Raw genomic sequence first — 22020 nt, 5'->3', positions numbered from 1 at the left:
TTAAAAAGGAATACTATACCAGTGAATATCTAAAATTTTTAATCTCGAATACTATAAACTAAGAGAGAAGCCTGGACCCTAAAGAAAATCTTATTAGCTTAAACTCATTATAATTCAATTCCTAAATTCTAAAATCTTAAACCCTAAATACATATAATATACCCCGTTAGTATCTAAAATTTTTAATTTTGAACACTATAACTCAAAAAGGGGCAGTTGAACGATAAAATGAAAATCTTATTGACTCAAACTCATTATAACCCAACTCCTTAATCCAAAACTTTTGAACCCTAAATACATATAATATACCCCATAAAAATAAACAAATAATAAAAAAATATTCCGATTGAATCTAGGGCATGGATTGAATCCAAGCGCTTGGATTCAATCCCAGGTGTCTAGATTCAATCCAAGCGCCCGGGGTTCATAGGGTCGCGCGACAGTGAGTCCGCAACATAGCAAACTCATTCATGTATATATACAGAGCCGACCCTGGGCCAGCTACCAAGGCCCTTGCCAGGGCCTAAAAATACTAAGGGCCCAAAAAATATAAATAAGTATATATTTTTTTTAATAAACTTTTTATTCTTTCTCACTCTCGCGTTTCTCGTCGCCTGTTGTCGAAGCCTTCTCCGAAGTGACAGAGCCCTAGCTCTCTCGACTCTCACCTTCGTGACGATTCTGCTCGGCTACCATCCTCACTGACCCCGACGTCTCCAATGCCTTTAACCTTACCATCTAGAGGATATCGCCAGCGTCGCTAACCTTAACGGCTACTCCTCCAGTCCTTCAGTTAGTAATCATTTTTTATTGATTTGGGCAACCGTGGTTGGCGACCAGATCTTGATTCTTCACCTAATTAATTAGGGTTTTTATTTGTTGCTTGATTAGGCAATTGATTAGGGTTTGTATACCTGGATTTTACCAAAATTTTAACTTTTGCTTTTCAATTTACAATTTTGCATCGAATTTGTTCAGTACAACCCCCTTATCAAACCTCCTTACTCCCTCTTTCACTCGAGATTAGTAAGAAGAGCAATCTGAGGAAGGATGCTCTTGTGGCTGGTATGGTGGCATAATCATAGCCCTACGGGTGCAGCGCAAGTAGAGGAAAAAATGATAAGGCGAGGGGCATAATTGATAGAGAGAAGAGGGAGGAGGTGAATAGTAAGATTATAGCTTTATCCGTCAATTGAGGAGGGAGGCCACAAGGTCGTCTTCTTTATTGAGAAGAATGGAGGGAAGACCAATTCCAAGAAGCTGCTCCCCTTATCGTCCGTGAGACCCTCAATGAGAGAATCACTGTCCTCCCATCAGCTTAGTGTTGGATCGAAGAGAATTTAGATATCTCCACAATTGCATGATATTGTCCACTTTGGGCCTAAGCCCTCATGATTTTGCTCTTGGGCTCTCCCCCAAAAGGCCTCATACCAATGGAGATATCTTTTCTCTTATAAACCAATGATCTATCCCATGTGTTTCCAATATGGGACTATGTTTGCAACCTTGCAACCTCAACAATCCCCCCCTCAAACAAAGGACCATAGGCTTCCCACGTTCGATCCTCGACCCACCAGGTCTTCCTGCCCCTCGGTCCACCCAACCTACTAGGACTTCCTTGCCTAGTCACAACTAGGACTTCCTGCCTGGTGTCTGGTCCTCTTGATCCGAACATAGGAGCCCCCACTTTCTTTGTTCGAGGTCAATATTGTACCCACATGGCTCAATCATACCATAGCTCTTGTGCACAGTCTGCGGTTAAACCTTCTAACAGTCCGGGCTCTGATACCAATTGTTGGATCGAAAAGAATTTAGATATCTCCACAATTGTATGATATTGTCCACTTTGGGCCTAAGCCCTCATGGTTTTGCTCTTGGGCTCTCCCCAAAAGGCCTCATACCAATGGAAATATCTTTTCTCTTATAAACCAATGATCTATCCCATGTGTTTCCAATATGGGACTATGTTTGCAACCTTGCAATCCCAACACTTAGTACATCCCCCTTATCAAATCAAGGGAAGAAAAAAAAATCACCTAAGTAAATACTGTTGGAACCCCAAGGTTGTTTTGGTGTGATCAACAAGTTAAGTTAGGTCCTGTGTATTTTTAACCTTGTGTCTAAGTGTGTAGGAGCTTAGGAGCACAGGTAGTCGAACGGAAGACGCAGCTACCGAGAAGGACGGCACATGGTGCATCCGAGGGACGAGGCGCTACAGAAGAGTACACCGACGGACGAGAAGGAAGCGTGCGGTGGTTCTGAGGGACGAGAAGCCGGAGTGGAAGACTGCTCGAGGACCAAGAGATGCAACTAGTGAGAAGGTTGGCACGAGGTGCAATCGAGGGATGAAGACTGCGGATGAGTACACTGACGGACGAGAAGGAACCACGCGGCGATTCTGAGGGACGAGAAGCCAGAGCGGAAGCCTGCTCGAGAAGACCGGAAGTTGGGTTCGGGTGAGCCCTATTCCGGATAGCAGAGATCACCCAAACGAGCGGAAGACTCGGTCTGAGGCGAACGGAGCCGGAGCAGAAGACCCAGGCTGAAAAAAAGTCAACGAGGTTGACTTTCCCAGCCGGGGCGCCCGGAACCCTTCCGGGCGCCCGAAGTTAACTTTTTGACCAGAGCGCGTCAATTGCAATCTGAACGTTGGGGGATAAAGTTTTATCTCCCCAGGGCGTCCGGAACCCTTTCGGGGCGCCCTGACCAAGGCTATAAATACAACCTTGGTCTAGAAGCTTTCATTTATCTCAAGCAATTCACTTCCAACACTTGTACGCTCAATTTCTAGTTAGCTTTTTTATGCTGCGCTTCATCGTTGTAAGAGGCTTCTCCGCCTGAAGGAGTTTTTAGTGCGATCATCTTTCTTGGATTAACAATCATCCCGGTTGTAACCAAGTCAAATCCGGTGTCTTTTCTTTTTGTTATTTTCTGTTTAGCTAATTTATGCAAATGTTAGTTTAAGAAAGTTTGAGAAAGATTTTTTTTTTATTTTCAGACTATTCAACCCCCCTTCTAGCCGGTCGCCACGGTCCAACAAATACAAGTCAAGCAAAAACAAACGTGTTAGATTGTTTTTTATTGATTCAAAATTTTAAAATTTACATACCAATATTATACTTCCATTTTTCTTCCATAATCAAGATGTCTCTTCCACCATATTTTTTTTTCTCTTATCCATTTAGATACAACTTGCAATATGCTATCATATTTTCTACTTATTATTTCCTCAGCTATCGACTAGCTCTGACCATGGACAACGACCCTTACTCCTCTTATTGTCATCCTCCATCCGTCTTCCTCCTATAATATCACCTTCCTCCTCTACCTTGCTTACTCATCCCCTTTCTCTTTCACCGCTGACAACCATGACCACTCCTCCATAGCTAGGCCCTTGCTCCCGTAGGTATAGTTGTCTACATGGTTGCCTTGGCTCGTGGCTTCACCAACTGGATTGATATATCCTCCACCTGGTGTACTCTTACATCGATGCTGAAGACGAGCATCTATGGATTGAGATCTTATGTGAGACGCTCAAGAATGACCTCACGTTGCGCTTGTAGATTGACTACCTCTACCTCACCATCGGCAACAACTCTCTAAAACTATCGTCAAGGGCTAACCTTCCGTCAAATATCTACGAATTAAATATCATTACTAATAAATTAATTTAACAATTCATAAATAATTAAAAAATACATTCAATAAAAATTTTAAATTAGGTAAAATATAAGAAAAGACGAGATGGTAATGTGCTCGAGCGAAGTGAATTTGGACCTCTTCTATGGCGCCCGCAGTGGACTCAACTAACTCGAGATTAGATCGATTAGCCCAGCTCAGTTTTAATTCCTAGATCTGCCCCTGGTAGTTGGTCACACTTAGTAGACTCCTGATTAAGAAAAACAAGCAGATATCAACAAATGGATTTTTGTGTGTGTGTGTGTGAGATACAAGAACTTTCTTATTGGTTTACTCTAAAAATCCTTGGCTTCTAATTGTTTATTCTCTCCAGATGGATTCTTTTAGCTAGTAAATGATAAGTAGATTAACTAAGTTTTTATGTAATTTATCTAGTTAGATTAATATGCTTGTGTCTTTAATTGCGTAAATAAGGTCCCAACTTTTAAACAATTAAATTGTTGTGTTTTTTTTATAAACTTGTAGGGTATCCGTGTTAGGTCTTATATAAGTGGATTTCGAATCAAAGAAAAATTCTCTATATCAGATTTTATTATTCTTTGTTTATTGCTTATTGTTCATAATTATCTATTATCATGAAACAACTCTCTGGATATCAAAAAAGACAAAAAAAAAAAAAAAAAGAGAGAGGAGGAGATAGCCCAAATTTTAAGAGGTTCATTGAATAAATATTTTAATAAAGAATCACATAACACAATAGAAAGCTTAGTTTAGATTTTAACTAATAAATCAAATGCAAATGAAGATTTTGTTGAAAATAATAATAATGAATATGAAGAATTTATGAGAAACGAAAGTGATGAGAATGAGAAATTTGTAAAAAATGAGAATGAAAAGAATACAGATCTTAATGATTTGAACGAAACTGAAATTGACAAAACTAAAGATATTGATAATTGTTGTGATGATGAGCGTACAAATGAACATCAATGTTCGACACCTAGATATGATATAAACATATTTGATCCAAGAGTTTGGGATAATCTTGATACAAAAATGAGAGATTTACTTATGGAAGAGGTTCTAAAAGAGAAAATATTCTTAAGTTTCCTTTAGATAAAGAATCTGGACACTTTTCTCATACTTACTATGTTCAAATGTTACCAAATGGTGAGACTCATGATCGAAAATGGTTAGTATATTCGAAGGAGTTGGACAAAGTATTTTGTATTTGTTGTAAGTTGTTTAAAGTAATGCACACCAAAAGTAATTTAGCAAAAGAAGGAGTTAATAACTGGAAACATTTATGTGACAAACTTAAATAACATGAAAATAGTATTGAATACCTCACTAATCTGAGAGCCTTTGTTGAACTACAAATGAGATTAAAGAAAGCATTGACAATTGATAAGGAAATACAAGAACAAATTTAAAAGGACACAAATTGGAAATATGTTATGCTAAGAATACTTGTTGTTGTCAAATGTCTTGCTATACATAATTTGGCATTTCGTGGTACATATGACAAAATTTATGAAGATGGTAATGGTAATTTTTTAGGTCTACTTGAAATGATTGCAGATTTTGATCCAATAATGCAAGAGTATTTTTGACTCATTCGAGATAAAAAGATTCATTATCATCATCTTAGTCATAAAATTCAAAACGAGTTAATATCTCTTCTAGCTTCTAAAGTCAAGAATGAAATAATTAAAAAAGTAAAAGAGGCAAAATATTTTTAAGTAATTCTTGATTGTACACCGGATGCAAGTCACAAAGAATAAATGACTCTCATATTAAGATGTGTAGATGTTTCAGAGACTCCAATTAAAATAGAAGAGTGCTTTTTAGAATTTATAAATGTAGAAGATACAACTGATTTAGGTCTTTTCAATGAATTACAAGTTGTTTTACAATATTTAGAACTTGATATTGATAATGTGAGAGGGCAAGGTTCTGATAATGGATCTAATATGAAAGGTAAAAATCAAGGTGTGCAAAGAAGATTGCTTGACATTAATCCTAGAGCATTTTACTTGTCATGTGGTTCTCATTCTCTTAACTTAGTTGTTTGTGACATGACAAATTCTTGTGCTAAAGCAAAATCATTTTTTGGAGCATGTCAATGTATGTACGCCGTGTTCTCTAATTCAACAAAAAGATGGAATATTTTGCTTGAATATATTGATGGATTAACTTTAAAATCATTATCAACTACAAGATGGGAAAGCCATATTAAAACAGTCAAAGCAATACTATCTCAAGCTTCCCAAATCAGAGAAGCTTTGTTCAAATTAGTAGAAATAAGTGAAGATGGTAAAGTAAGTAGAGATGTTAAAACTTTAGCATCTGGTAAACTTTCAAGTTTTGAATTTATATTAAGCCTTGTTATTTGGTATGATATTTTGCATAAAATTAACTTAGTTAGCAAAAAATTATAGTAAGAGGATATGCATCTTGATGTTGCTGTAAAACAATTATCTGGTCTTGTTTCCTTTTTTGAAAAATATAGAGAAAATGGTTTTGCTTCTGCTACGGTTGATGAAAAAAAAGCATCTGATATGAAAATTGAGCCTGTATTTCCTATAAATCATAAAATTTGTAGAAAGAGACATTTTGATGAAATTGCTAACACTGAAAGAGAAAATCAATCACCAGAAGAATCTTTTCGAATAAATTATTTTATCTTAGTGGTCGATATTGCTCTTGGGCAATTGAAAAGTAGATTTGAACAATTACAATATTCTGAATCTATATTTGGGTTCTTGTATGATGTTGCAAAATTAATTTCATTAGATGATGATGAATTGATGGGTTCTTGTGTTAATCTTGAAAATACTTTAAGAAATGGTAACACTTCTGATATTGATGCAAAATATATGTTTTCAGAACTACAAGTTTTGCAAGTAATGTTACCAAGTGAATCTTATGAAACAAATAAAAAATGATCTTCCATTCAAATATTAGATTTTTAAAAACAATTGATATGTTTCCAAATGTGATGATTGTTTATAGGATATTATTGACAATACTCATGACAATGGCATCTGTCGAAAGAAGTTTTTCAAAATTAAAATTAATAAAATCTTATTTATGGACCACAATGACTCAAGATAAACTAAATGGATTAACAATTTTATGCATTGAAAAGAATATTTTGGAAAATATTGAATATGATGTTATTATTGATGATTTTGCCTTTAAAAGTGCATCACGAATACACTTTAAATGAGTTACCTTTGTATTTTTTCAGGTGTATTACAACCGCTAATTTAATTATATCATTTGTATTCACTCTCATTCACACTTGTAGGTAAACATTTTGTTACTTATGAGTACACGTGACATTGTATTTATGCTCTTAAAGTGTTCATAAGTCATAACAACTCCAGTACTTATGATAATTGGTGCTACTCATACTCTTTTTCTTTTGGTGATTATATCAATTGATAGTTTGATAAATTGATACTTTTTTGTTTACTATGGCTGTCGGAGGGAAATGGTGGAGCATTTTCTGTGGTGGAAATTTTCTTTCAAGGAGCATCCTTTTTTTATTGGAGCATTCTTGATATGCTTTGATACAAAGATGTTTTATTCATGTCAGATTGGGTAGCTCTTCTTTTGGTGGTTGGCCGGCTGGTGTAAGGATGTTGTAGTGGGTATCTTGCAGGGAGGAGAAGCTTATTTACAGAATGTGCCTAGAAGGGGCTGGATTGAAGCTGTGATGTTGATGGTTTATGATTTGTTGTGCAGGAATGTTGGTATGATGTGCTGTGTTTATAGTGGTTTTTTGTATTAGTTGTTGGAAATTTGTAAAGGTTGGTTTTTCATGTCTAGCACTTCCCTCTTATCAGAAAATGTGATGTTCTGATAGTGTAGGGATTTATGTATTTGGTTGGTTTTGTTCTAATATGGGTTAGTATTTGATATGTTTTGATTGTGAGATACTATTGCTGTTGGAGTCTGATGTTATGGTTTCTAAAGAAGGTGGAGCAATATATATTTTTTGAAGGGTTGTATATGTGGCTGATTCATTGAGCAAAATTTTATTTGGTGGATTTCTAAAGGTTTTCGTTATAATTGGGAGTTCAGAAAACATACCCTGTGGCTGTGTTTTATTTTGATCAGAAATTGATATTGATTTATGGTGTTGTTGGGTTTTGAGCTGCTGACTGAATTTGTTGATAAAGCTTTAATGTGTAAGCTAATTTTTTTGGAGAGTCGGTGGACTTCCTACGTTATGTATTGGTGGTGTGGTGGTTATGTATTGGTGGTATGGCGGTGGTTCTGAAAGTTCTATGGTGTTTTGAAAGTTTGGAGATTTTGGTGTGTTCTACATGTTTGGGATTTCGTTTTGTGAGTTTGAAGGCTTTTGCTAAGCGTTCATTGTTGGTAGTTTTATTTCAAGGAAGAGGTTGAAATCTCTTGGATTTGTTAGAGTATTTTTGTCAGAAAATGTATAAATAAAGTCTATTTTATATTGTGTTCTTGGAATGTAAGTATGGAGATAATGGTTTTTGTTTGGAATACTTGTAAGTCTGTGGAGTCTTTGTAAATTGTAGTATGAGATCAGGTTTGACCCCCTCATTCTATGATTTTTTTTACATATATGATTTTTTTAATTAAAGAAAAGTAGTACTCGTTAGATAGAATTAGAGCATAATTTATAATTTCGTCCAAGACCTTTAAACAATAAAGATTGACTCTGTGTATATATATAATATATATATATAGTACGTGACTCTACTTCCACACTTGTTTCCACGATCGAGAAGATTTGGGACACTTGAAATCACTTAAAGGTAAATTTTATTGGCATAATCAAAAATTAAAAAAATAAATAATATTTTTTTAAAAAATACATTGTATGGTTGCACAGTATCATGTGTATATATATACTGTATAGTTTATACATGTGACTGAGAAGATTTGGGACGTCTGAAATCACTCAGGGTGTCGGAAATCAATGAGTCCTCAGCGATTCTAGGTGCCTGAGTTGTCTCAATCGTGAAGACAGTTGCGAAAGTGAAGTTCGGAGACCGTGTGTGTATATATAACAAAATTATAAAAATTACTCAGCTAATTAGATGAACCAAAACACTTTTGAGTTTTGATTGACTTGATGTACTGGTGTTTGACAATTTATCAAAAGGCTTATTTAATATTATGAAATTTTCAAAAGACCGCACTATATTTTGTTATTTCTCAAAGGATAATTTTTTTTCACAAATAATCTTCTTGCTTTTCCATTCTAAATGACTATTTAAACTGAATTAATTTGAATCATACAGGGGGTCAAATGTGAAGTTAACCCGGATGAATTGTTTCAATTAGGGTTTTACGTTTCGGTCTGGGTTACATTTGTGACGAAGTGCCTTGGTCGGCCGACGCGATGCTTCACTCCCTCGTCCGCCGCCATGCACTGCCTTCGCCGTCCCGGCTCTGTCGCGTCTTCTTCTGCACCGGCACTTCCGACTCCTCCGCAGGCGTCGACGCTTCTCCCGATCCCCACTTCATGGTCGAGTATCTCGTGAATACATGCGGGTTCTCCATTGACGATGCGTCCAAGGTCTCCAAGTCGCTCCCGTTCCGTATTCAGTCCACTGAGAATCCCGACGTCGTTGTTGGTTTCTTCAGATCTCAGGGCTTTGATGGCGCTAAGCTCAGAAAAATAATAGCTTCGAGACCAAGTTTACTCGGCTGCAATGTGGAGACGAACCTCGCTCCAAGGTTTAAATTTTTGCGCGACATGGGGTTATCTGGCTCCGACGTCATCAACGCCGTTCTGCTGCACCCCATCATTATTCGCCTCAACTTCCAGAACACGTTTCTTCCCAGATTGAAGGTTTGGGAAAGTCTATTGGGATCGAGGGAGATCCTCAGCAGGAATCTCCGGAGGTGTGGATGGTTTTTGAGCAGCAACATTGAGAGCGTGGTACGCCCTAACATGAGCTTCTTATTTGATGAATGTGGTATTCCTGAAGAGCGGGTGCGTCTTCTCCTTAGAAGGCACCCATGCTTCATCGTGCAGAAGCCAGACTCCCTCAGAGCTTTGGTAAATAGAGCTGAAGGGATTGGATTTCCCCAGGGATCCGGGATGCTCTGCTTGATCCTTTCCGTGCTTCACAGGGTCAGCAACGAAAAATTTGAGGCCCATGCCAAGCTCATGAACAGTTTTGGTTGGTTGAACTCGGATTTCTTAACTGCAATCAAGAAAAATCCAACTTTTTTATGGCTTTCCACAGAGTTATTGCAGAGAAAGATGAAATTTTTAGTCAAGGATGTTGGAATGGCACCTTTAGACATTGCTAAGCAGTCAAGGATTTTATTATTAAGATTGGAAAAGAGGTTAATTCCTCGATTTCGTGTGATGGAGATTTTGAAATCTGAAGGGTTGTGGAAGTCAACATACAAGCTACATAGATTTTTCTTATTGTCTGATCCAATTTTTTTGCAGAAGTATGTCCGCCCTTACGAAGATAAATTACCCAAACTGCTTGAAGTCTTGTGAGTAGTAACTGAGTTCAAAGGGAAACAATCCAGACTGTGAATGAATGTTTGATTTTTATGATTGCATAATAAACTATTGATCCAATCTTGTCCTAGGTTTCATATAGTTTACTTGCTATTTTCATATTCTACTTCATGAATGTAACTGTCACTGTAAACATCAGGATGTTAGTTGTCTGAGTTACATTTTGCAACCTGATTTAACTGAAAAGGATTTGTTTTTGGGAATTTGTCAGTTGAACTCCTTCCAATTAGAAGAGATTTGTCTTTTAGGATGACCAAAGGTGATTTTGTTCCTTTTTGATGTGCAGAGTTGGATGTATGCTGGGCCACAATTGGTTAATGTTTTTGAAAGTTGAAGGTGCATAAATCACATTGCAAGCGCCTTCATTAAGCTGTATTGAAAATGATATTCTTAATTGTGAGGAAAGAGTCATCCTATTGAGTTGTACAGTGATTATTAACAAGATTAGTTGAATCAAAAGAAAAGAAACTCTATTTGTAATAATTCATAGTTATAAAGGATCTGAGTATTACTATCTATACAATATTGCAAACTGTTCATTGTTGTAAGAGTATTCTGAATAGTTGGGACTTATATCATGTTATTATTGTTATTATCTTTGTCCTCTATAAGTGTTTTAAAATTTCAAAAATTCACTAGGATTAAAAACATATTTCAAGAAGAAGATCATTGCATTTTAAAAATCGACTGTCAAAAAAATAATATAAACACTTGGGAGATGCTCTTTGGGATTTACTTTACAACAGATAGAAAAATTTTACTAGATCAGTCACCTGGGCTAGTTGGATTTCAAATTTTTTTTTCCTTTGGGAATCCTTCTGGGTTTTGCTCTCCAGTTCGTGGGCCGGTTTAAGAAAATTGAAACAGGGGAAATGTGAAGTTGACCTGGAACCGAACGGGTAATTCGATCCTGCCTATACAGGCAGTGCCTCCTCACCCTCTCACAGGTTGGGGCACTGCCTGTACAGGGTGAAATTTACCGAACCGAACCAGTGTCTCAATTAGGGCTTTAGAGACAAACCTACTTGGTCGGACGGCCCGCCGATGTGATGCTTCGCTCCCTAATCCGCCGCCATGCGCTGCCTCTGTCGACGCAAATCCGTCGTGTTCTCTTCTCCACCGGAACTTCCGCCTCCTCCTCAGGCACCACCGCTTCTCCGGATCCCCACTTCATGGTCGAGTACCTCATGAATACATGCGGGTTCTCCGCCGACGATTCTTCCAAGGCCTCCAAGTTGCTCCCTCGTAGTATTCAGTCCACTGAGAACGCCGACGCCGTTCTTGGATTCTTCAGATCTCAGGGCCTTGATGGTGCTAATCTGAGAAGGATAATAGCTTGGAAACCAGGATTGCTCGGCTGGGATGTGGAGACGAAACTCGCTCCGAAGTTCAATTTTTTGCGCGACTTGGGGTTCTCTCAGTCCGACGCCGTCAATGTCGTTATACTGCACCCCATCATTCTTTCTCTCAACGTCCAGAACACACTTCTCCCCAAATTGAAGGTTTGGGAAAGTCTTTTTGGATCGAGGGAGATCCTCCTCTACAATCTCCGTAGGTGTAAAAGGTTTATGAGCAACAGCATTGAGAATGTGGTACGCCCTAACTTGAACTTCTTACGGGATGAATGTGGCATTCCTGAAGAGCGGGTTTCTCTTGTCGTTAGAAGGCACCCGAGCTTCATCGTGCAGAACCCAGCTGCCCTCCGGGCTCTAGTAGATAGAGCTGACGGGATTGGAATTCTCCGAGAATCTAAGATGTTCCTCTGGATCCTTTCTGTGCTGCACGGGGTCAGCAGGGAAAAATTTGAAGCCCAAGTCAAGCTCATGAACTGTTTTGGTTGGTCGAACTCGGATTTCATTACTGCAATCAAGACATTTCCAAAATTTTTAAACATTTCCATAGAGTCATTGCAGGGAAAGATGGAATTTTTGGTCAAGGATGTTGGGATTGCACCTTTAGACATTGCTCACCACCCGGTGCCTTTGGGATTAAGTTTGGAAAAGAGGTTGATTCCTCGATTTCGTGTGATGGAGATATTGAAATCTCAAGGGTTATGGAAGTCAACAAACAAGCTACATAGATTTTTCAAATTGTCTGATCCAATTTTTTTGCAGAAGTATGTGCTCCCTTACGAAGATAAATTACCCAAACTGCATGAAGTCTTGTGAGTTGTAGCTGAGTTTGAGAGGAATATCCAACAGCTGAAGTGTTTATTTGGGTATGAGTTTCTTTTCTGGATAAGCAATGATATTGAACCATTCTTGTTCTAAATTATTATTATTTTTATTTAAATCGAATTATACTGAATCAAATCGAACTAAATTGAATCAAAACCTCAAAGGACGCACTTAGCTCCTCCCAAGTCTCAACTGTCCTTCAACATTCTCTCAACAACTACACTGGATTAACCAGAAAAGGGAACTTCATCATCAACATGGAGGTCCATGAGGCGCTTATGGAGCAAGCAGGTGGCCACTTGAAGAGTTGGTGAGGAGATTAAGGACGAGAGGTTGTATGGTAGAGGCCATGTAGCAATAAGGCACACAATGACAGGGGGCCCTTGAAGGTTACGGTCATATTGAGAGCAACAACAACCTGACATTAACCAGCACTGTATTAAACTTTTTTGCCTGAATTACCTGTCTGGCCTTTTTCTAGATAATGTGAAATTAATCAGTTGAATATAGCAACATTATATATATTGTAAATAGATCATCATAAATTAATTCTTCAAATGAATAGTATAGTAAATTAATGTTCATGGCACTGGTAATTGTCACTCTTCTCACTGTGTCCTATTGATTTGTCTGGCATCAAAGACAATAATTGCTGTATCAACTTCAAATTCTCAAATTGTATGATATATGGAAATCTAGTGGCACTCGCTCTCAACAATTCCTGATCTACCCTATTTTTTTGTGTTTTTTTTTTTGCTTGCAGAGTTTAGTTCACTATTGTTTGTTTCTCCATCTCGGTGGCGTCTACTTTTGCACCGGCACTTCCGCCTCCTCCGCAAGTGCCACCGCTTCTCCCGATCCCCAGTCCATGGTCAAGTATCTCATGAGTACATGCGTCAATAATGTGTCCTCTGAGAACCCCGATGTTGTTCATGGTTTCTTAAGATCTCAGGGCCTTGATGGCGCTAATCTCAGAGAGGTAATATCTTGGAGCCCAGGATTGCTCGGCTGGGATGTGGAGAAGAACCTCACTCCAAAGTTTCAATTTTTGCGAGAAATGGGGTTATCTGAGTCCGAAGTCATTGATGTCATTCTGCTGCACCCCACAATTGTCGGCCTCAACTTCCAGCACACTTCTTCCTCGACTAAAGGTTTGGGAAAGTCTATTTGGATCGAAGGAGATCCTCCGCAAGAATCTCCGCACGTGTGGATGGTTTTTGAGCAGCAACATTGAGAATGTGGTACGCTCTAACATGAACTTCTTACGCTGTGAATGTGGAATTCCTGAAGACTGGTTATCTCTTGTCCTTACCCCAACTGATTGAAATCTTGTGAATTTTACCTGAGTTCAAAGGGAATAATTCATACCGCAAATGAATGTCTGGGTATGATTTTTATGACTGCATAAGCAACAATATTGATACAATCTTGTCCTAGTTTTTCATATAATTTACTTGCTATTTTCTTATTTTATATCATGAATGTAGCTCTTGCTGTAGACATTAGGATGCTAGTTGTCTCAGTTCCATTTTGCAATCTGATTTAGCTGAAAAGGATCTGTTTTGGGGACCTTGTCAGTTGAACTCCTTCCGTTTAGAAGAGATTTGTCTGTTAGAACGACCAAAGGCTATGTTTTCCCCCTTTCTACAAGCAGAGTTTGATGTATGCCGGGCCACAATTGGTTAATGTTTTTGAAAGTTGAAGGAGCATAAATTCAGATTGCAAGCGCTTTCATTGTGACGAAAGAGTTCCTATTCATGTATTTGAATTATATTTGGCTGAGATTCTGATAGTTAAATCATTCGAGTTGTACAGTGATTATAAACAAGATCAGTTGAATCAAAAGAAAAGAAACTGCGTAATAATTCACTAGGATTAAAAATATATTTCAAGTGGAAGATCGCTGCATTTTAAAATTCGTCCGCTAAAAATTATAAACACGTGTGAGAAACCATATATTTTAGAAGAGAAAAGGCTTCCGTCTCCATCTTCCACCCATCAAATTAAGGTACTCTGGGGTGTTCTAGTTATGATGTTTGTATCTTTTGACTGAGGTGCTAGGTTTGAATACTTTTAACCATATAGATTTTTGTCTCCGGGGTATGGTATCGTGGTAGGATATTCAGGTTGTCACCCAGGCATCCGCGGTTCGATCTCCAGTTACGGCGTATTTGTAGGAATTTTCTTCAAATGGGGAGCGCAATCAAAGGATGCTGGGCGTCTGGATTGACTACCGTGCGCGCTTCGCGATTTTTCCTGATGACCGATGGAAAATTTTCATGGGATCATTGAAACTAATTGGGATTATCATTTTTTTAATGAGAATTCTTATGTTTTTCCTTCAAGCAGGGTGTTACCCGTGTTTTTTTCCCTTGGAATCCTCATTGATTCTGATTTCCCAGTTCGTGGGTAGATTTAAGAAAATTGAAACATTTAGGGGAGCAAATGTGAAGTTGACCCGGAAGAAGTGGCTCAAGTAGGGTTTTACGGTTTCCTCTTCTCTGGGTCGGACAGGGTAGCCACGCGATGCTTCGCTTTCCCGTCCGCCACCGTTTTCTTCCTCCGTCTACGCTACACCGTCGCGTCCTCTTCTCCAACGACACTTCCGCCTCCTCAGGCGCCACCGCTTCTCCGGATCCCCACTTCATGGTCGAGTACCTCATGAATACATGCGGGTTCTCCGCCGACGTTGCTTCCAAGGTCTCTAAGTCGCTCCCTCGTAGTCAGTCCACCGAGAAGGCCGATGCCGTTCTTGGATTCTTCAGATCTCAGGGCCTTGATGATACTAATCTGAGAAGGGTAATAGCTTGGAAACCAGGATTGCTCGGCTGGCATGTGGAGACGAACCTCGCCCCAAAGTTTAAACTTTTGCGCGAAATGGGATTATCTGAGTCCGACATCATCGCTATCGTTCGGCGGCACCCTATAGTTATTGGCTCCAACAGCGAGAACGGGTTTCTCCCCCGATTTAAGGTTTGGGAAAGTTTATTGGGATCGAAGGAGATGCTTCTCAAGCATCTCCGGAGGAGTGGATGGTTTTTTAGCAGCAACATTGAGAATGTAGTGCGCCCCAACATTAACTTCTTACGGGATGAATGTGGTATTCCTGAAGACCGGGCTTCTCTAGTCATTAAAAGGCAACCCAGCTTCGTCGCCCAGAACCCAGATGCTCTCCGGGCTCTGGTAGATAGAACTGACGGGCTTGGAGTTCCCCGAGAATCTAGGATGTACCTCTGGGTCCTCAGCGCGCTGCACAGGGTCAGCAGGGAAAAATTTGAGGCCCTTGTCAAGCTCATGAACAGCTTGGGTTGGTCAAACTCGGAATTCATTGCTGCAATCCAGAAATGTCCAACATTTTTATGGCTTTCCACTGAGGCATTACAGAGAAAGATGGAATTTTTCATCAAGATTGTTGGAAGCACACCTTCAGACATTGCTAAGCATCCAGGGGCTTTATTATTGAGTTTGGAAAAGAGGTTAATTCCTCGATTTCATGTGATGGAGATATTGAAATCTGAAGGGTTATGGACTTCACAAGACAAGATACATATATTTTTCTCATTGCCTGGTCCAATTTTTTTGAAGAAGTATGTGCTCCCTTACAAAGATAAATTACCCAAACTGCTTGAAGTCTTATCAATTGTACCTGAGTTCAAAGGGAACAATCCAGACTGCTAATGAATGCCATGATTTATTTGGGTGTGGCTTTTATGACTGGTTAATCAATGATATTGATCCAATCTTGTCCTAGTTTTCATATAGTTCACTTGCTATTTTCATATTCTATATCATGAAACTGCTGCTGTAGACATGAGGATGTTAATTGTCTGAGTTTCATTTTGCAACCTGATTTAGCTTAAAAGGATTTGTTTTAGGAACTTGTCTTTTGAACTTCTTCCAAGTAGAAGAGATTTGTGTTTTAGAATGATCAAAGGCTATGTTTTCCCCCTTTCTACCAGCAGAATTGGATGTATGCTGGGCCACAATTGGTTAATGTTTTTGAAAGTTGAAGAAGCATAAATGTGCCTTGCAAGCGCCTTCATTAAGCTGTATGGAAAATGATATTCTTATTGTGAGGAAACAGTCATCCTATTCATGTATTTGAAGTATATTTAGCTGAGATTTTGATAGTTAAATAATTTGAATTGTTCTGTGATTATAAACAAGATTAGTTGAATCAACCAAAAATGAAGGTACTGGATCAAAGGAAACTCTATTTGTAATAATTCATAGTTACTTAAAAGGATCTGATTATTACTATCTTTATAGTCTTGCAAACTGTTCATTGTTGGAAAAGTATTCATCTAGTTAACACTGAATGGTTGGGACACATATCTTGTTATTGTTGTTGTTGTGCTGATCTAGGGATGGTAAACTTTTGGTGTGCTATCTTATTTCGTTGTGCAAAAAAATTCCTCATTCTTTTAATTATACTAATTTTGATATTGAGATGATATTGTGGATTAGTTTCAGTATTGGTGTGGGTCTATCTAAGTTAGTTCCTAGGTCTCTGATGAGATTGTGAGTATTTAATTTCAGTGAGATGCAATATCTAGTAAATACTTTTTTTTAAGCTGTAAAATTAGTAGCAAAATGTTCCATTACATTAATAATAGAAGTAATAATATATTTGTAGACACACTAATTCATTGCTTCTGTAATTTGTCTTTATTTAAAGAAAATAAACCGATTTGAAACTGTAAATACTTGCATTAAGTCGATGACGACAGTATGAAAAGAGGGGTACTTGGTCACTAGCAAAGAAGTTATTGACGATGACCAAGAATAGGCGAGTCAATCTATTTGATGAAGATACAATCCACATTATCAAAGCTATGCTCAGTAAGCTGAACTATTTATTTATTAACGAGCTAAGTAGATCGAACCACAACACGAGTTAAGTGGATCATTTCCTTTGAATTCAAGTACAATTCACATGATCTTTTCTTCCCCTGCTTTAGATCAAAGTTGACCCACCGTGAGACCAGTCAAAGCCATATGAGTTATTCCTGATAATTCTGTCTTTAGTACATCACATAACTAATGGCTTGTATCTATATATTAGTTGTCATTATGTATTCAGATTATACGGACTATTTTTATAGGCGATCGATTTAGTCATAAAAGTTTTTCATTGACACTAAGGCATATTAAAAAGCTCATACAATGAGCGATCTATCAACTCAGTATTTTTAGATCAATCATTCATAAAAAAAATAAAAATATCAATTAATTGGTCAAAATTAAAATTCAATTTTTAAATACTTAAAAAATAATTTAATTTTTAGATAACTAAGAAATTTAAACGACTCCTTATCACTACACCATTATTTGGGGGCAATCATCCATGTACATTTAATCCTTCCACTTTGCAACCCGATTTAGGTGAAAAGGATTTGTTTTAGTGAACTGTTGTTGACTTCACCTCCCTCTCCCTTTGTCCTCTGTAATAGTTTTAAATTTCAAATTGGAGATCACTGTCTTTTAAAAATCATCTACTAAAATAAATTTAAACACTCAGAGCATCCATGCTAAGTTCATGTACCACTTACATATTATATTAACATATTTATTATCACATATTTATACCTATTATATTAACATATTTATTATCTCATATTCATTTGAACATTAATACTCCTTATTTATACATCTTATTATCAACTCAGTCATTTTATTTTTATTTTAAATAAAATAAAATTTAATTTTATTTACCCAATTTAAATAATTATTATTTATAGATAAAAACTTAAATTTTTTATTAAAATAATCATTAAAAATTAGTCGTTAAAAATTAATCATTTTATTCGATTGTTAATTTTAAAATTTATAATTTTTTTAATAAATAAAATAAAAAAAATTGAAAAAAAAACACTCACCTGACTACCCACTCCACGCTACTTTGAACATGCTTAAGATCTTGAACGCGTTCAAGAGAAAGAGTGTTATAACTCGAGGTCGGATCATAATTGGTTGTAATTCCTCCCCCCAGATTATAGTTTAGATCGGGGCGGGTGGCCGACGGCCTTCGGCCACCTATCCCGACCTCAATTATAATTTGGGAGACGTGAACTCAGGGAGGGATCATAACTGATCCTGTCCGAGTGCTAAGTCGATGAACGCTGGGGATGTGGCGCTTCTGCTGACTAGTCGAAGATTCCAGAGACGTAGATCCCTCGCCGCCGCGGACCTACAAACACAGTGCCGAGCCGAGGAGGGGTTCCCCGACGATGACCCTCCGACGCTCAAGTCAAATTTCCGACAACAAGAAAGAAAGAAGTATAGCAGAAGCGAGACTGTAGCTACAGTAAAGATGTAAAATCATACCTCCGTCGAAGCCTAGGAGTCCTTATATAGGGCTCCCTAGATGCGCGTGCACGCTCCCCGAGACGTGCACGCCCCTCGAAGCATACACGGAATGGGTGTGTCAGGAAAGCATGTTTAACATCATACCTCAATAGTACGAGCATATCCCTGATGCGACAGTGGAAGTTTCCACCGTACGATTCTCTGTTCGACCAGGCCGCTAGCCCTGCCTCTTGTCGGCAATACTGGTTCCTAGGAAGATCTCACTACTTGCTCCCTCTGTCTTTTACCAGGCCGAGCGGAGGAACCGCTTGACCAACGCTTTTCCCGGGCCGAGCGGAGGAACCACTCGGCTAGCGTCTTTCCCGGGCTGAGCGGAGGCCCGTCAGGTGACGGCCTTCAAGCGAATGCCCGCTCGGCCGAATGCCATGGCTACTGTTGGCCGAGCGGGATGGTCGCTCGACCTCCATTTCTTTTTTGCTTTGCCTTATGAGCGTCGGAAACTCGGCGTCAGGCCAAGCTGTCGAGATGTCGGGTCGGCTAATCATTCTGCTGATCAGGAAGGTAACCCCCGCCCGGGTCGAACGTCTGTCGAGTGTTGACCACTTTGACCTTCTGCCAGGCAGGCCCCCTCCTCTTACCACCGGATCACATGCCTTCCCTTCAAGTCTAGTCGAAGGAGGCTGAAAGTCCGACTGACTGGAGAAATAGTCTGGAGAGTGGTTGGCGGGTCAGCCTATTGAATGAGTGGGACCCCTGCTCGGTCTCCATAGGACTGATCTTTCTTCTCCGATCAGTGATTTGTGCCTCTGCACTTGGCTATTTTGGATAATTTTCCTTACCTCTGTCGGAGGGGCGCGGGCTGGTCAGCTGATATTGATGCCGCCCAAATCCCCTCGTGATGCGTGCAAATCTGTTCCATTAAGGTCGAGCACGCACCCATTAAATGCTAACCTATGGGGCGGCGCAGTCGCCGCACGTCCGAGGTGATAGCTGTTGATGTGATGTTTGGCGATTTGAATTCAACGGCCGGATGTGCGCCCCGATTCCTGCGCCCTAGATCGGAAGGCCCTGATCGGCCACGTCCATCTTTATAAAGCCTCAACGTCGTCGCTTCTTCCTCTGCACTCTCCTTCTGCCTTTCGAACGTTTGCTCCGGTAACGTTGCCTGCTCCTAGTGCTCCGGCGACTTCCGGCTTCTTCCAGCGGCTTTTCCTTTCCCTATAAGCTCTAACTCCTGGTCCTTCGTCTGCCTTTCCTGTCCTCTAGCGTTTTCCGGCGTCCCTCTATCTTGCCCAGTGAACTTTCGTCGTTTTTCCAATGATCCTCTGAACGAACCCCTCTGTTTCTTCATTTTCCACCCATGGCCAGTTCTTCCCAGCCGGTCGACCCCGCCCCTGGTGCTTGGTATACCACCATGGAGACCAGGTTTGATGCAAGCGACGCGACACATCTCATAAACGCCTTTGACCTCTCGTCCGACCACGAGCTTGTCCTGGCCGGCCCATCCGATCAGCCACACGACCCGCCGACCGACACCATTTGCTTCTTTCGGGACCAGTTCGTGGCCGACCTTCGGTTTCCCCTTCATCCGTTCATAACTGAAGTTTTTAACTTTTTTCGCATCTCGCTCGCCCAACTTGTTCCCGATTCCTTCCGCTTGTTATGTGGGGTAGTCATGTTATTCAAAGTACACAATATCCCGCTGACCCCTCGGGTCTTCCATTACTTCTACTACCCCAAACGGTCCGAGCTAGACACCTACCAATTCCAATCCCGCATTGGCTTGATCTTCTTCGATAGAATGCCCTCCTCCAACAAGCACTAGAAGGAGCATTTCTTCTACATTAGACTCCCCGATCGGCCAAGCTTCTGTACTCAATGGCAGACCGCTCTACCACCTCCGCCCGAGCTAAAGAGATACAAGACTCAGCCAGATTACCTCTATACAGCCAACATGCTGGCCGAGCTGAAGTTCGATATTCACAAATTACTTCCCGAGGGTGTAATGTACATCTTCGGGCTAAGTCCGAGCCGAGTGCACCTCTCGAGCAATCTAGGTATAAAATTTCTTAGACCTTCTTCCTTTGAGTCTAACTGATTCTGTTTTTCTTTTGCAGTTGACACTATGATGCGCGCCCGAGTTGCTTGGATAATGAAGGCCAAGCAGGCCGAGATCGAGGCGGCTGCTGCCAAGGAGATGGAGCGGCTAGGCTTGACCCCGGCCAGCTCGCAAGAGGGCACGACTGGGGAAACTACAACTGCAACTGCTGGAGAAAATACAACTGTGGGCGATGAGACCACCGAACAGACTCACAGCGTGGGAGCGGCAACCGAACCCGACTCGGTTCACGGCGCGCCGCCCGTCATTCCTGCTGAGGGATCGGGATCCTCGGGCGACGAAGTTCCGCTCTCCCGCAAGAGGCGCCGAACAGAGGCGCCATCCCGATCCACTACTTCATCCATTCAAGCCTCTGCGAAGGGAGGCGTCCCGTTCCCGGCCCCCATAAGTGGAGGCTACTTCCTCCAATCGGACTCCATCCGTGGCTGAGCTGCCGGAGCCGCTCGCCATTCAGCCACTCTCCTCCCTTCCTCCGGTCGGGCGGAAGATAACCACTCAGCCATTCATCCCGTTCGTCCAGCCCAATCCTCCGGTCCGTCTGCCTCTGGCCAATCGACACCTGGCAGAAGACGATTCATTACCGCCAGCCTTCGTCTGTCGACCGAGGATCTTCGTGCTCCGGGCGACTAGGTTGAATCTCCCCAACATCAAGTCTACATTCGGGGTTGGCTCGGCAGCGTCTGAGAGGAGGCGAGGGCGCGAGCGGCCATGAAATCCCCGGGCACGCTGGCCGACAGTTATCTGGAGAAGCCCACTGGGGTAAGTTTTCTTTGTTGGGACCGATTATGTAGCTAGAGGGGGGTGAATAGCTCGGCACGCTCCTCATGCTTGTCATTGCTTGTTTCTTCAATGATATGCAGCGGAAATACAAAGAAACAGCACACACAATGTTAACTCAAGGATTTACTTGGTATCCACCTCACAAGAGATGACTAGTCCAAGGATCCACACACTCATGCACCCTTCACTAATAAAAACACTCCTTTATGGTAACTACCAAAGGCGGAGAAGCCCTATAAGTTCACACTACAATAAGAAAGGGAAAGGGAACAAAATACAAGCTAAATGCTTACAAGTTAGCACAAGAAAACTCTAACCCTAGATTTCTTCTTCTTGCTGTAGATCCGCCTCTTGACTTGGAAGAACCTCCAAGAACTGGCGGTGAGAACTCTGTGGAGAAGCCCTGTGAAGATCTGTGTACGCTGGAGAAGAAGGTCGTGGAAGTTCTACCGAGAGAACAA

The 22020-nt window shown here is 40.3% G+C and overlaps 3 protein-coding genes across 4 annotated transcripts; all 3 read left to right on the top strand.

The window, feature by feature from the left end:
• The first annotated feature begins 8977 nt into the window (after nucleotides 1-8977).
• Nucleotides 8978-10830, top strand: LOC122010354. Its single transcript, XM_042566855.1, has 2 exons — nucleotides 8978-10146; nucleotides 10461-10830. Exons 1-2 carry the CDS (start codon nucleotides 9032-9034, stop codon nucleotides 10516-10518), a joined length of 1173 nt encoding a protein of 390 aa, XP_042422789.1. The 5' UTR covers nucleotides 8978-9031; the 3' UTR covers nucleotides 10519-10830.
• Nucleotides 10831-11075: 245 nt separating this feature from the next.
• On the top strand, nucleotides 11076-13829 carry LOC122010355. 2 transcript variants are annotated; one of them, XM_042566857.1, is made up of 3 exons: nucleotides 11076-11766; nucleotides 11841-12392; nucleotides 13115-13829. In XM_042566857.1, the coding sequence occupies exons 1-2, from the start codon at nucleotides 11224-11226 to the stop codon at nucleotides 11892-11894; spliced, it is 597 nt and encodes a 198-aa protein (XP_042422791.1). In that variant the 5' UTR covers nucleotides 11076-11223; the 3' UTR covers nucleotides 11895-12392; nucleotides 13115-13829. The 2 variants fall into 2 exon arrangements, with proteins under 2 accessions (XP_042422791.1, XP_042422790.1); XM_042566856.1 differs by having other exon boundaries at nucleotides 11096-12392.
• Nucleotides 13830-14835: 1006 nt separating this feature from the next.
• LOC122010353 lies at nucleotides 14836-16196 on the top strand. The gene has a single exon (XM_042566853.1). The coding sequence runs from the start codon at nucleotides 14878-14880 to the stop codon at nucleotides 16027-16029; it is 1152 nt and encodes a 383-aa protein (XP_042422787.1). The 5' UTR covers nucleotides 14836-14877; the 3' UTR covers nucleotides 16030-16196.
• Nucleotides 16197-22020: the final 5824 nt, after the last annotated feature.

The sequence above is a fragment of the Zingiber officinale genome, chromosome 8A (genome assembly GCF_018446385.1).
Source record: "Zingiber officinale cultivar Zhangliang chromosome 8A, Zo_v1.1, whole genome shotgun sequence".
Classification (NCBI taxonomy): domain Eukaryota; kingdom Viridiplantae; phylum Streptophyta; class Magnoliopsida; order Zingiberales; family Zingiberaceae; genus Zingiber; species Zingiber officinale.
Note: the sequence above shows the minus strand (reverse complement) of the source record. Positions and strands in the feature narration are given on the sequence as shown.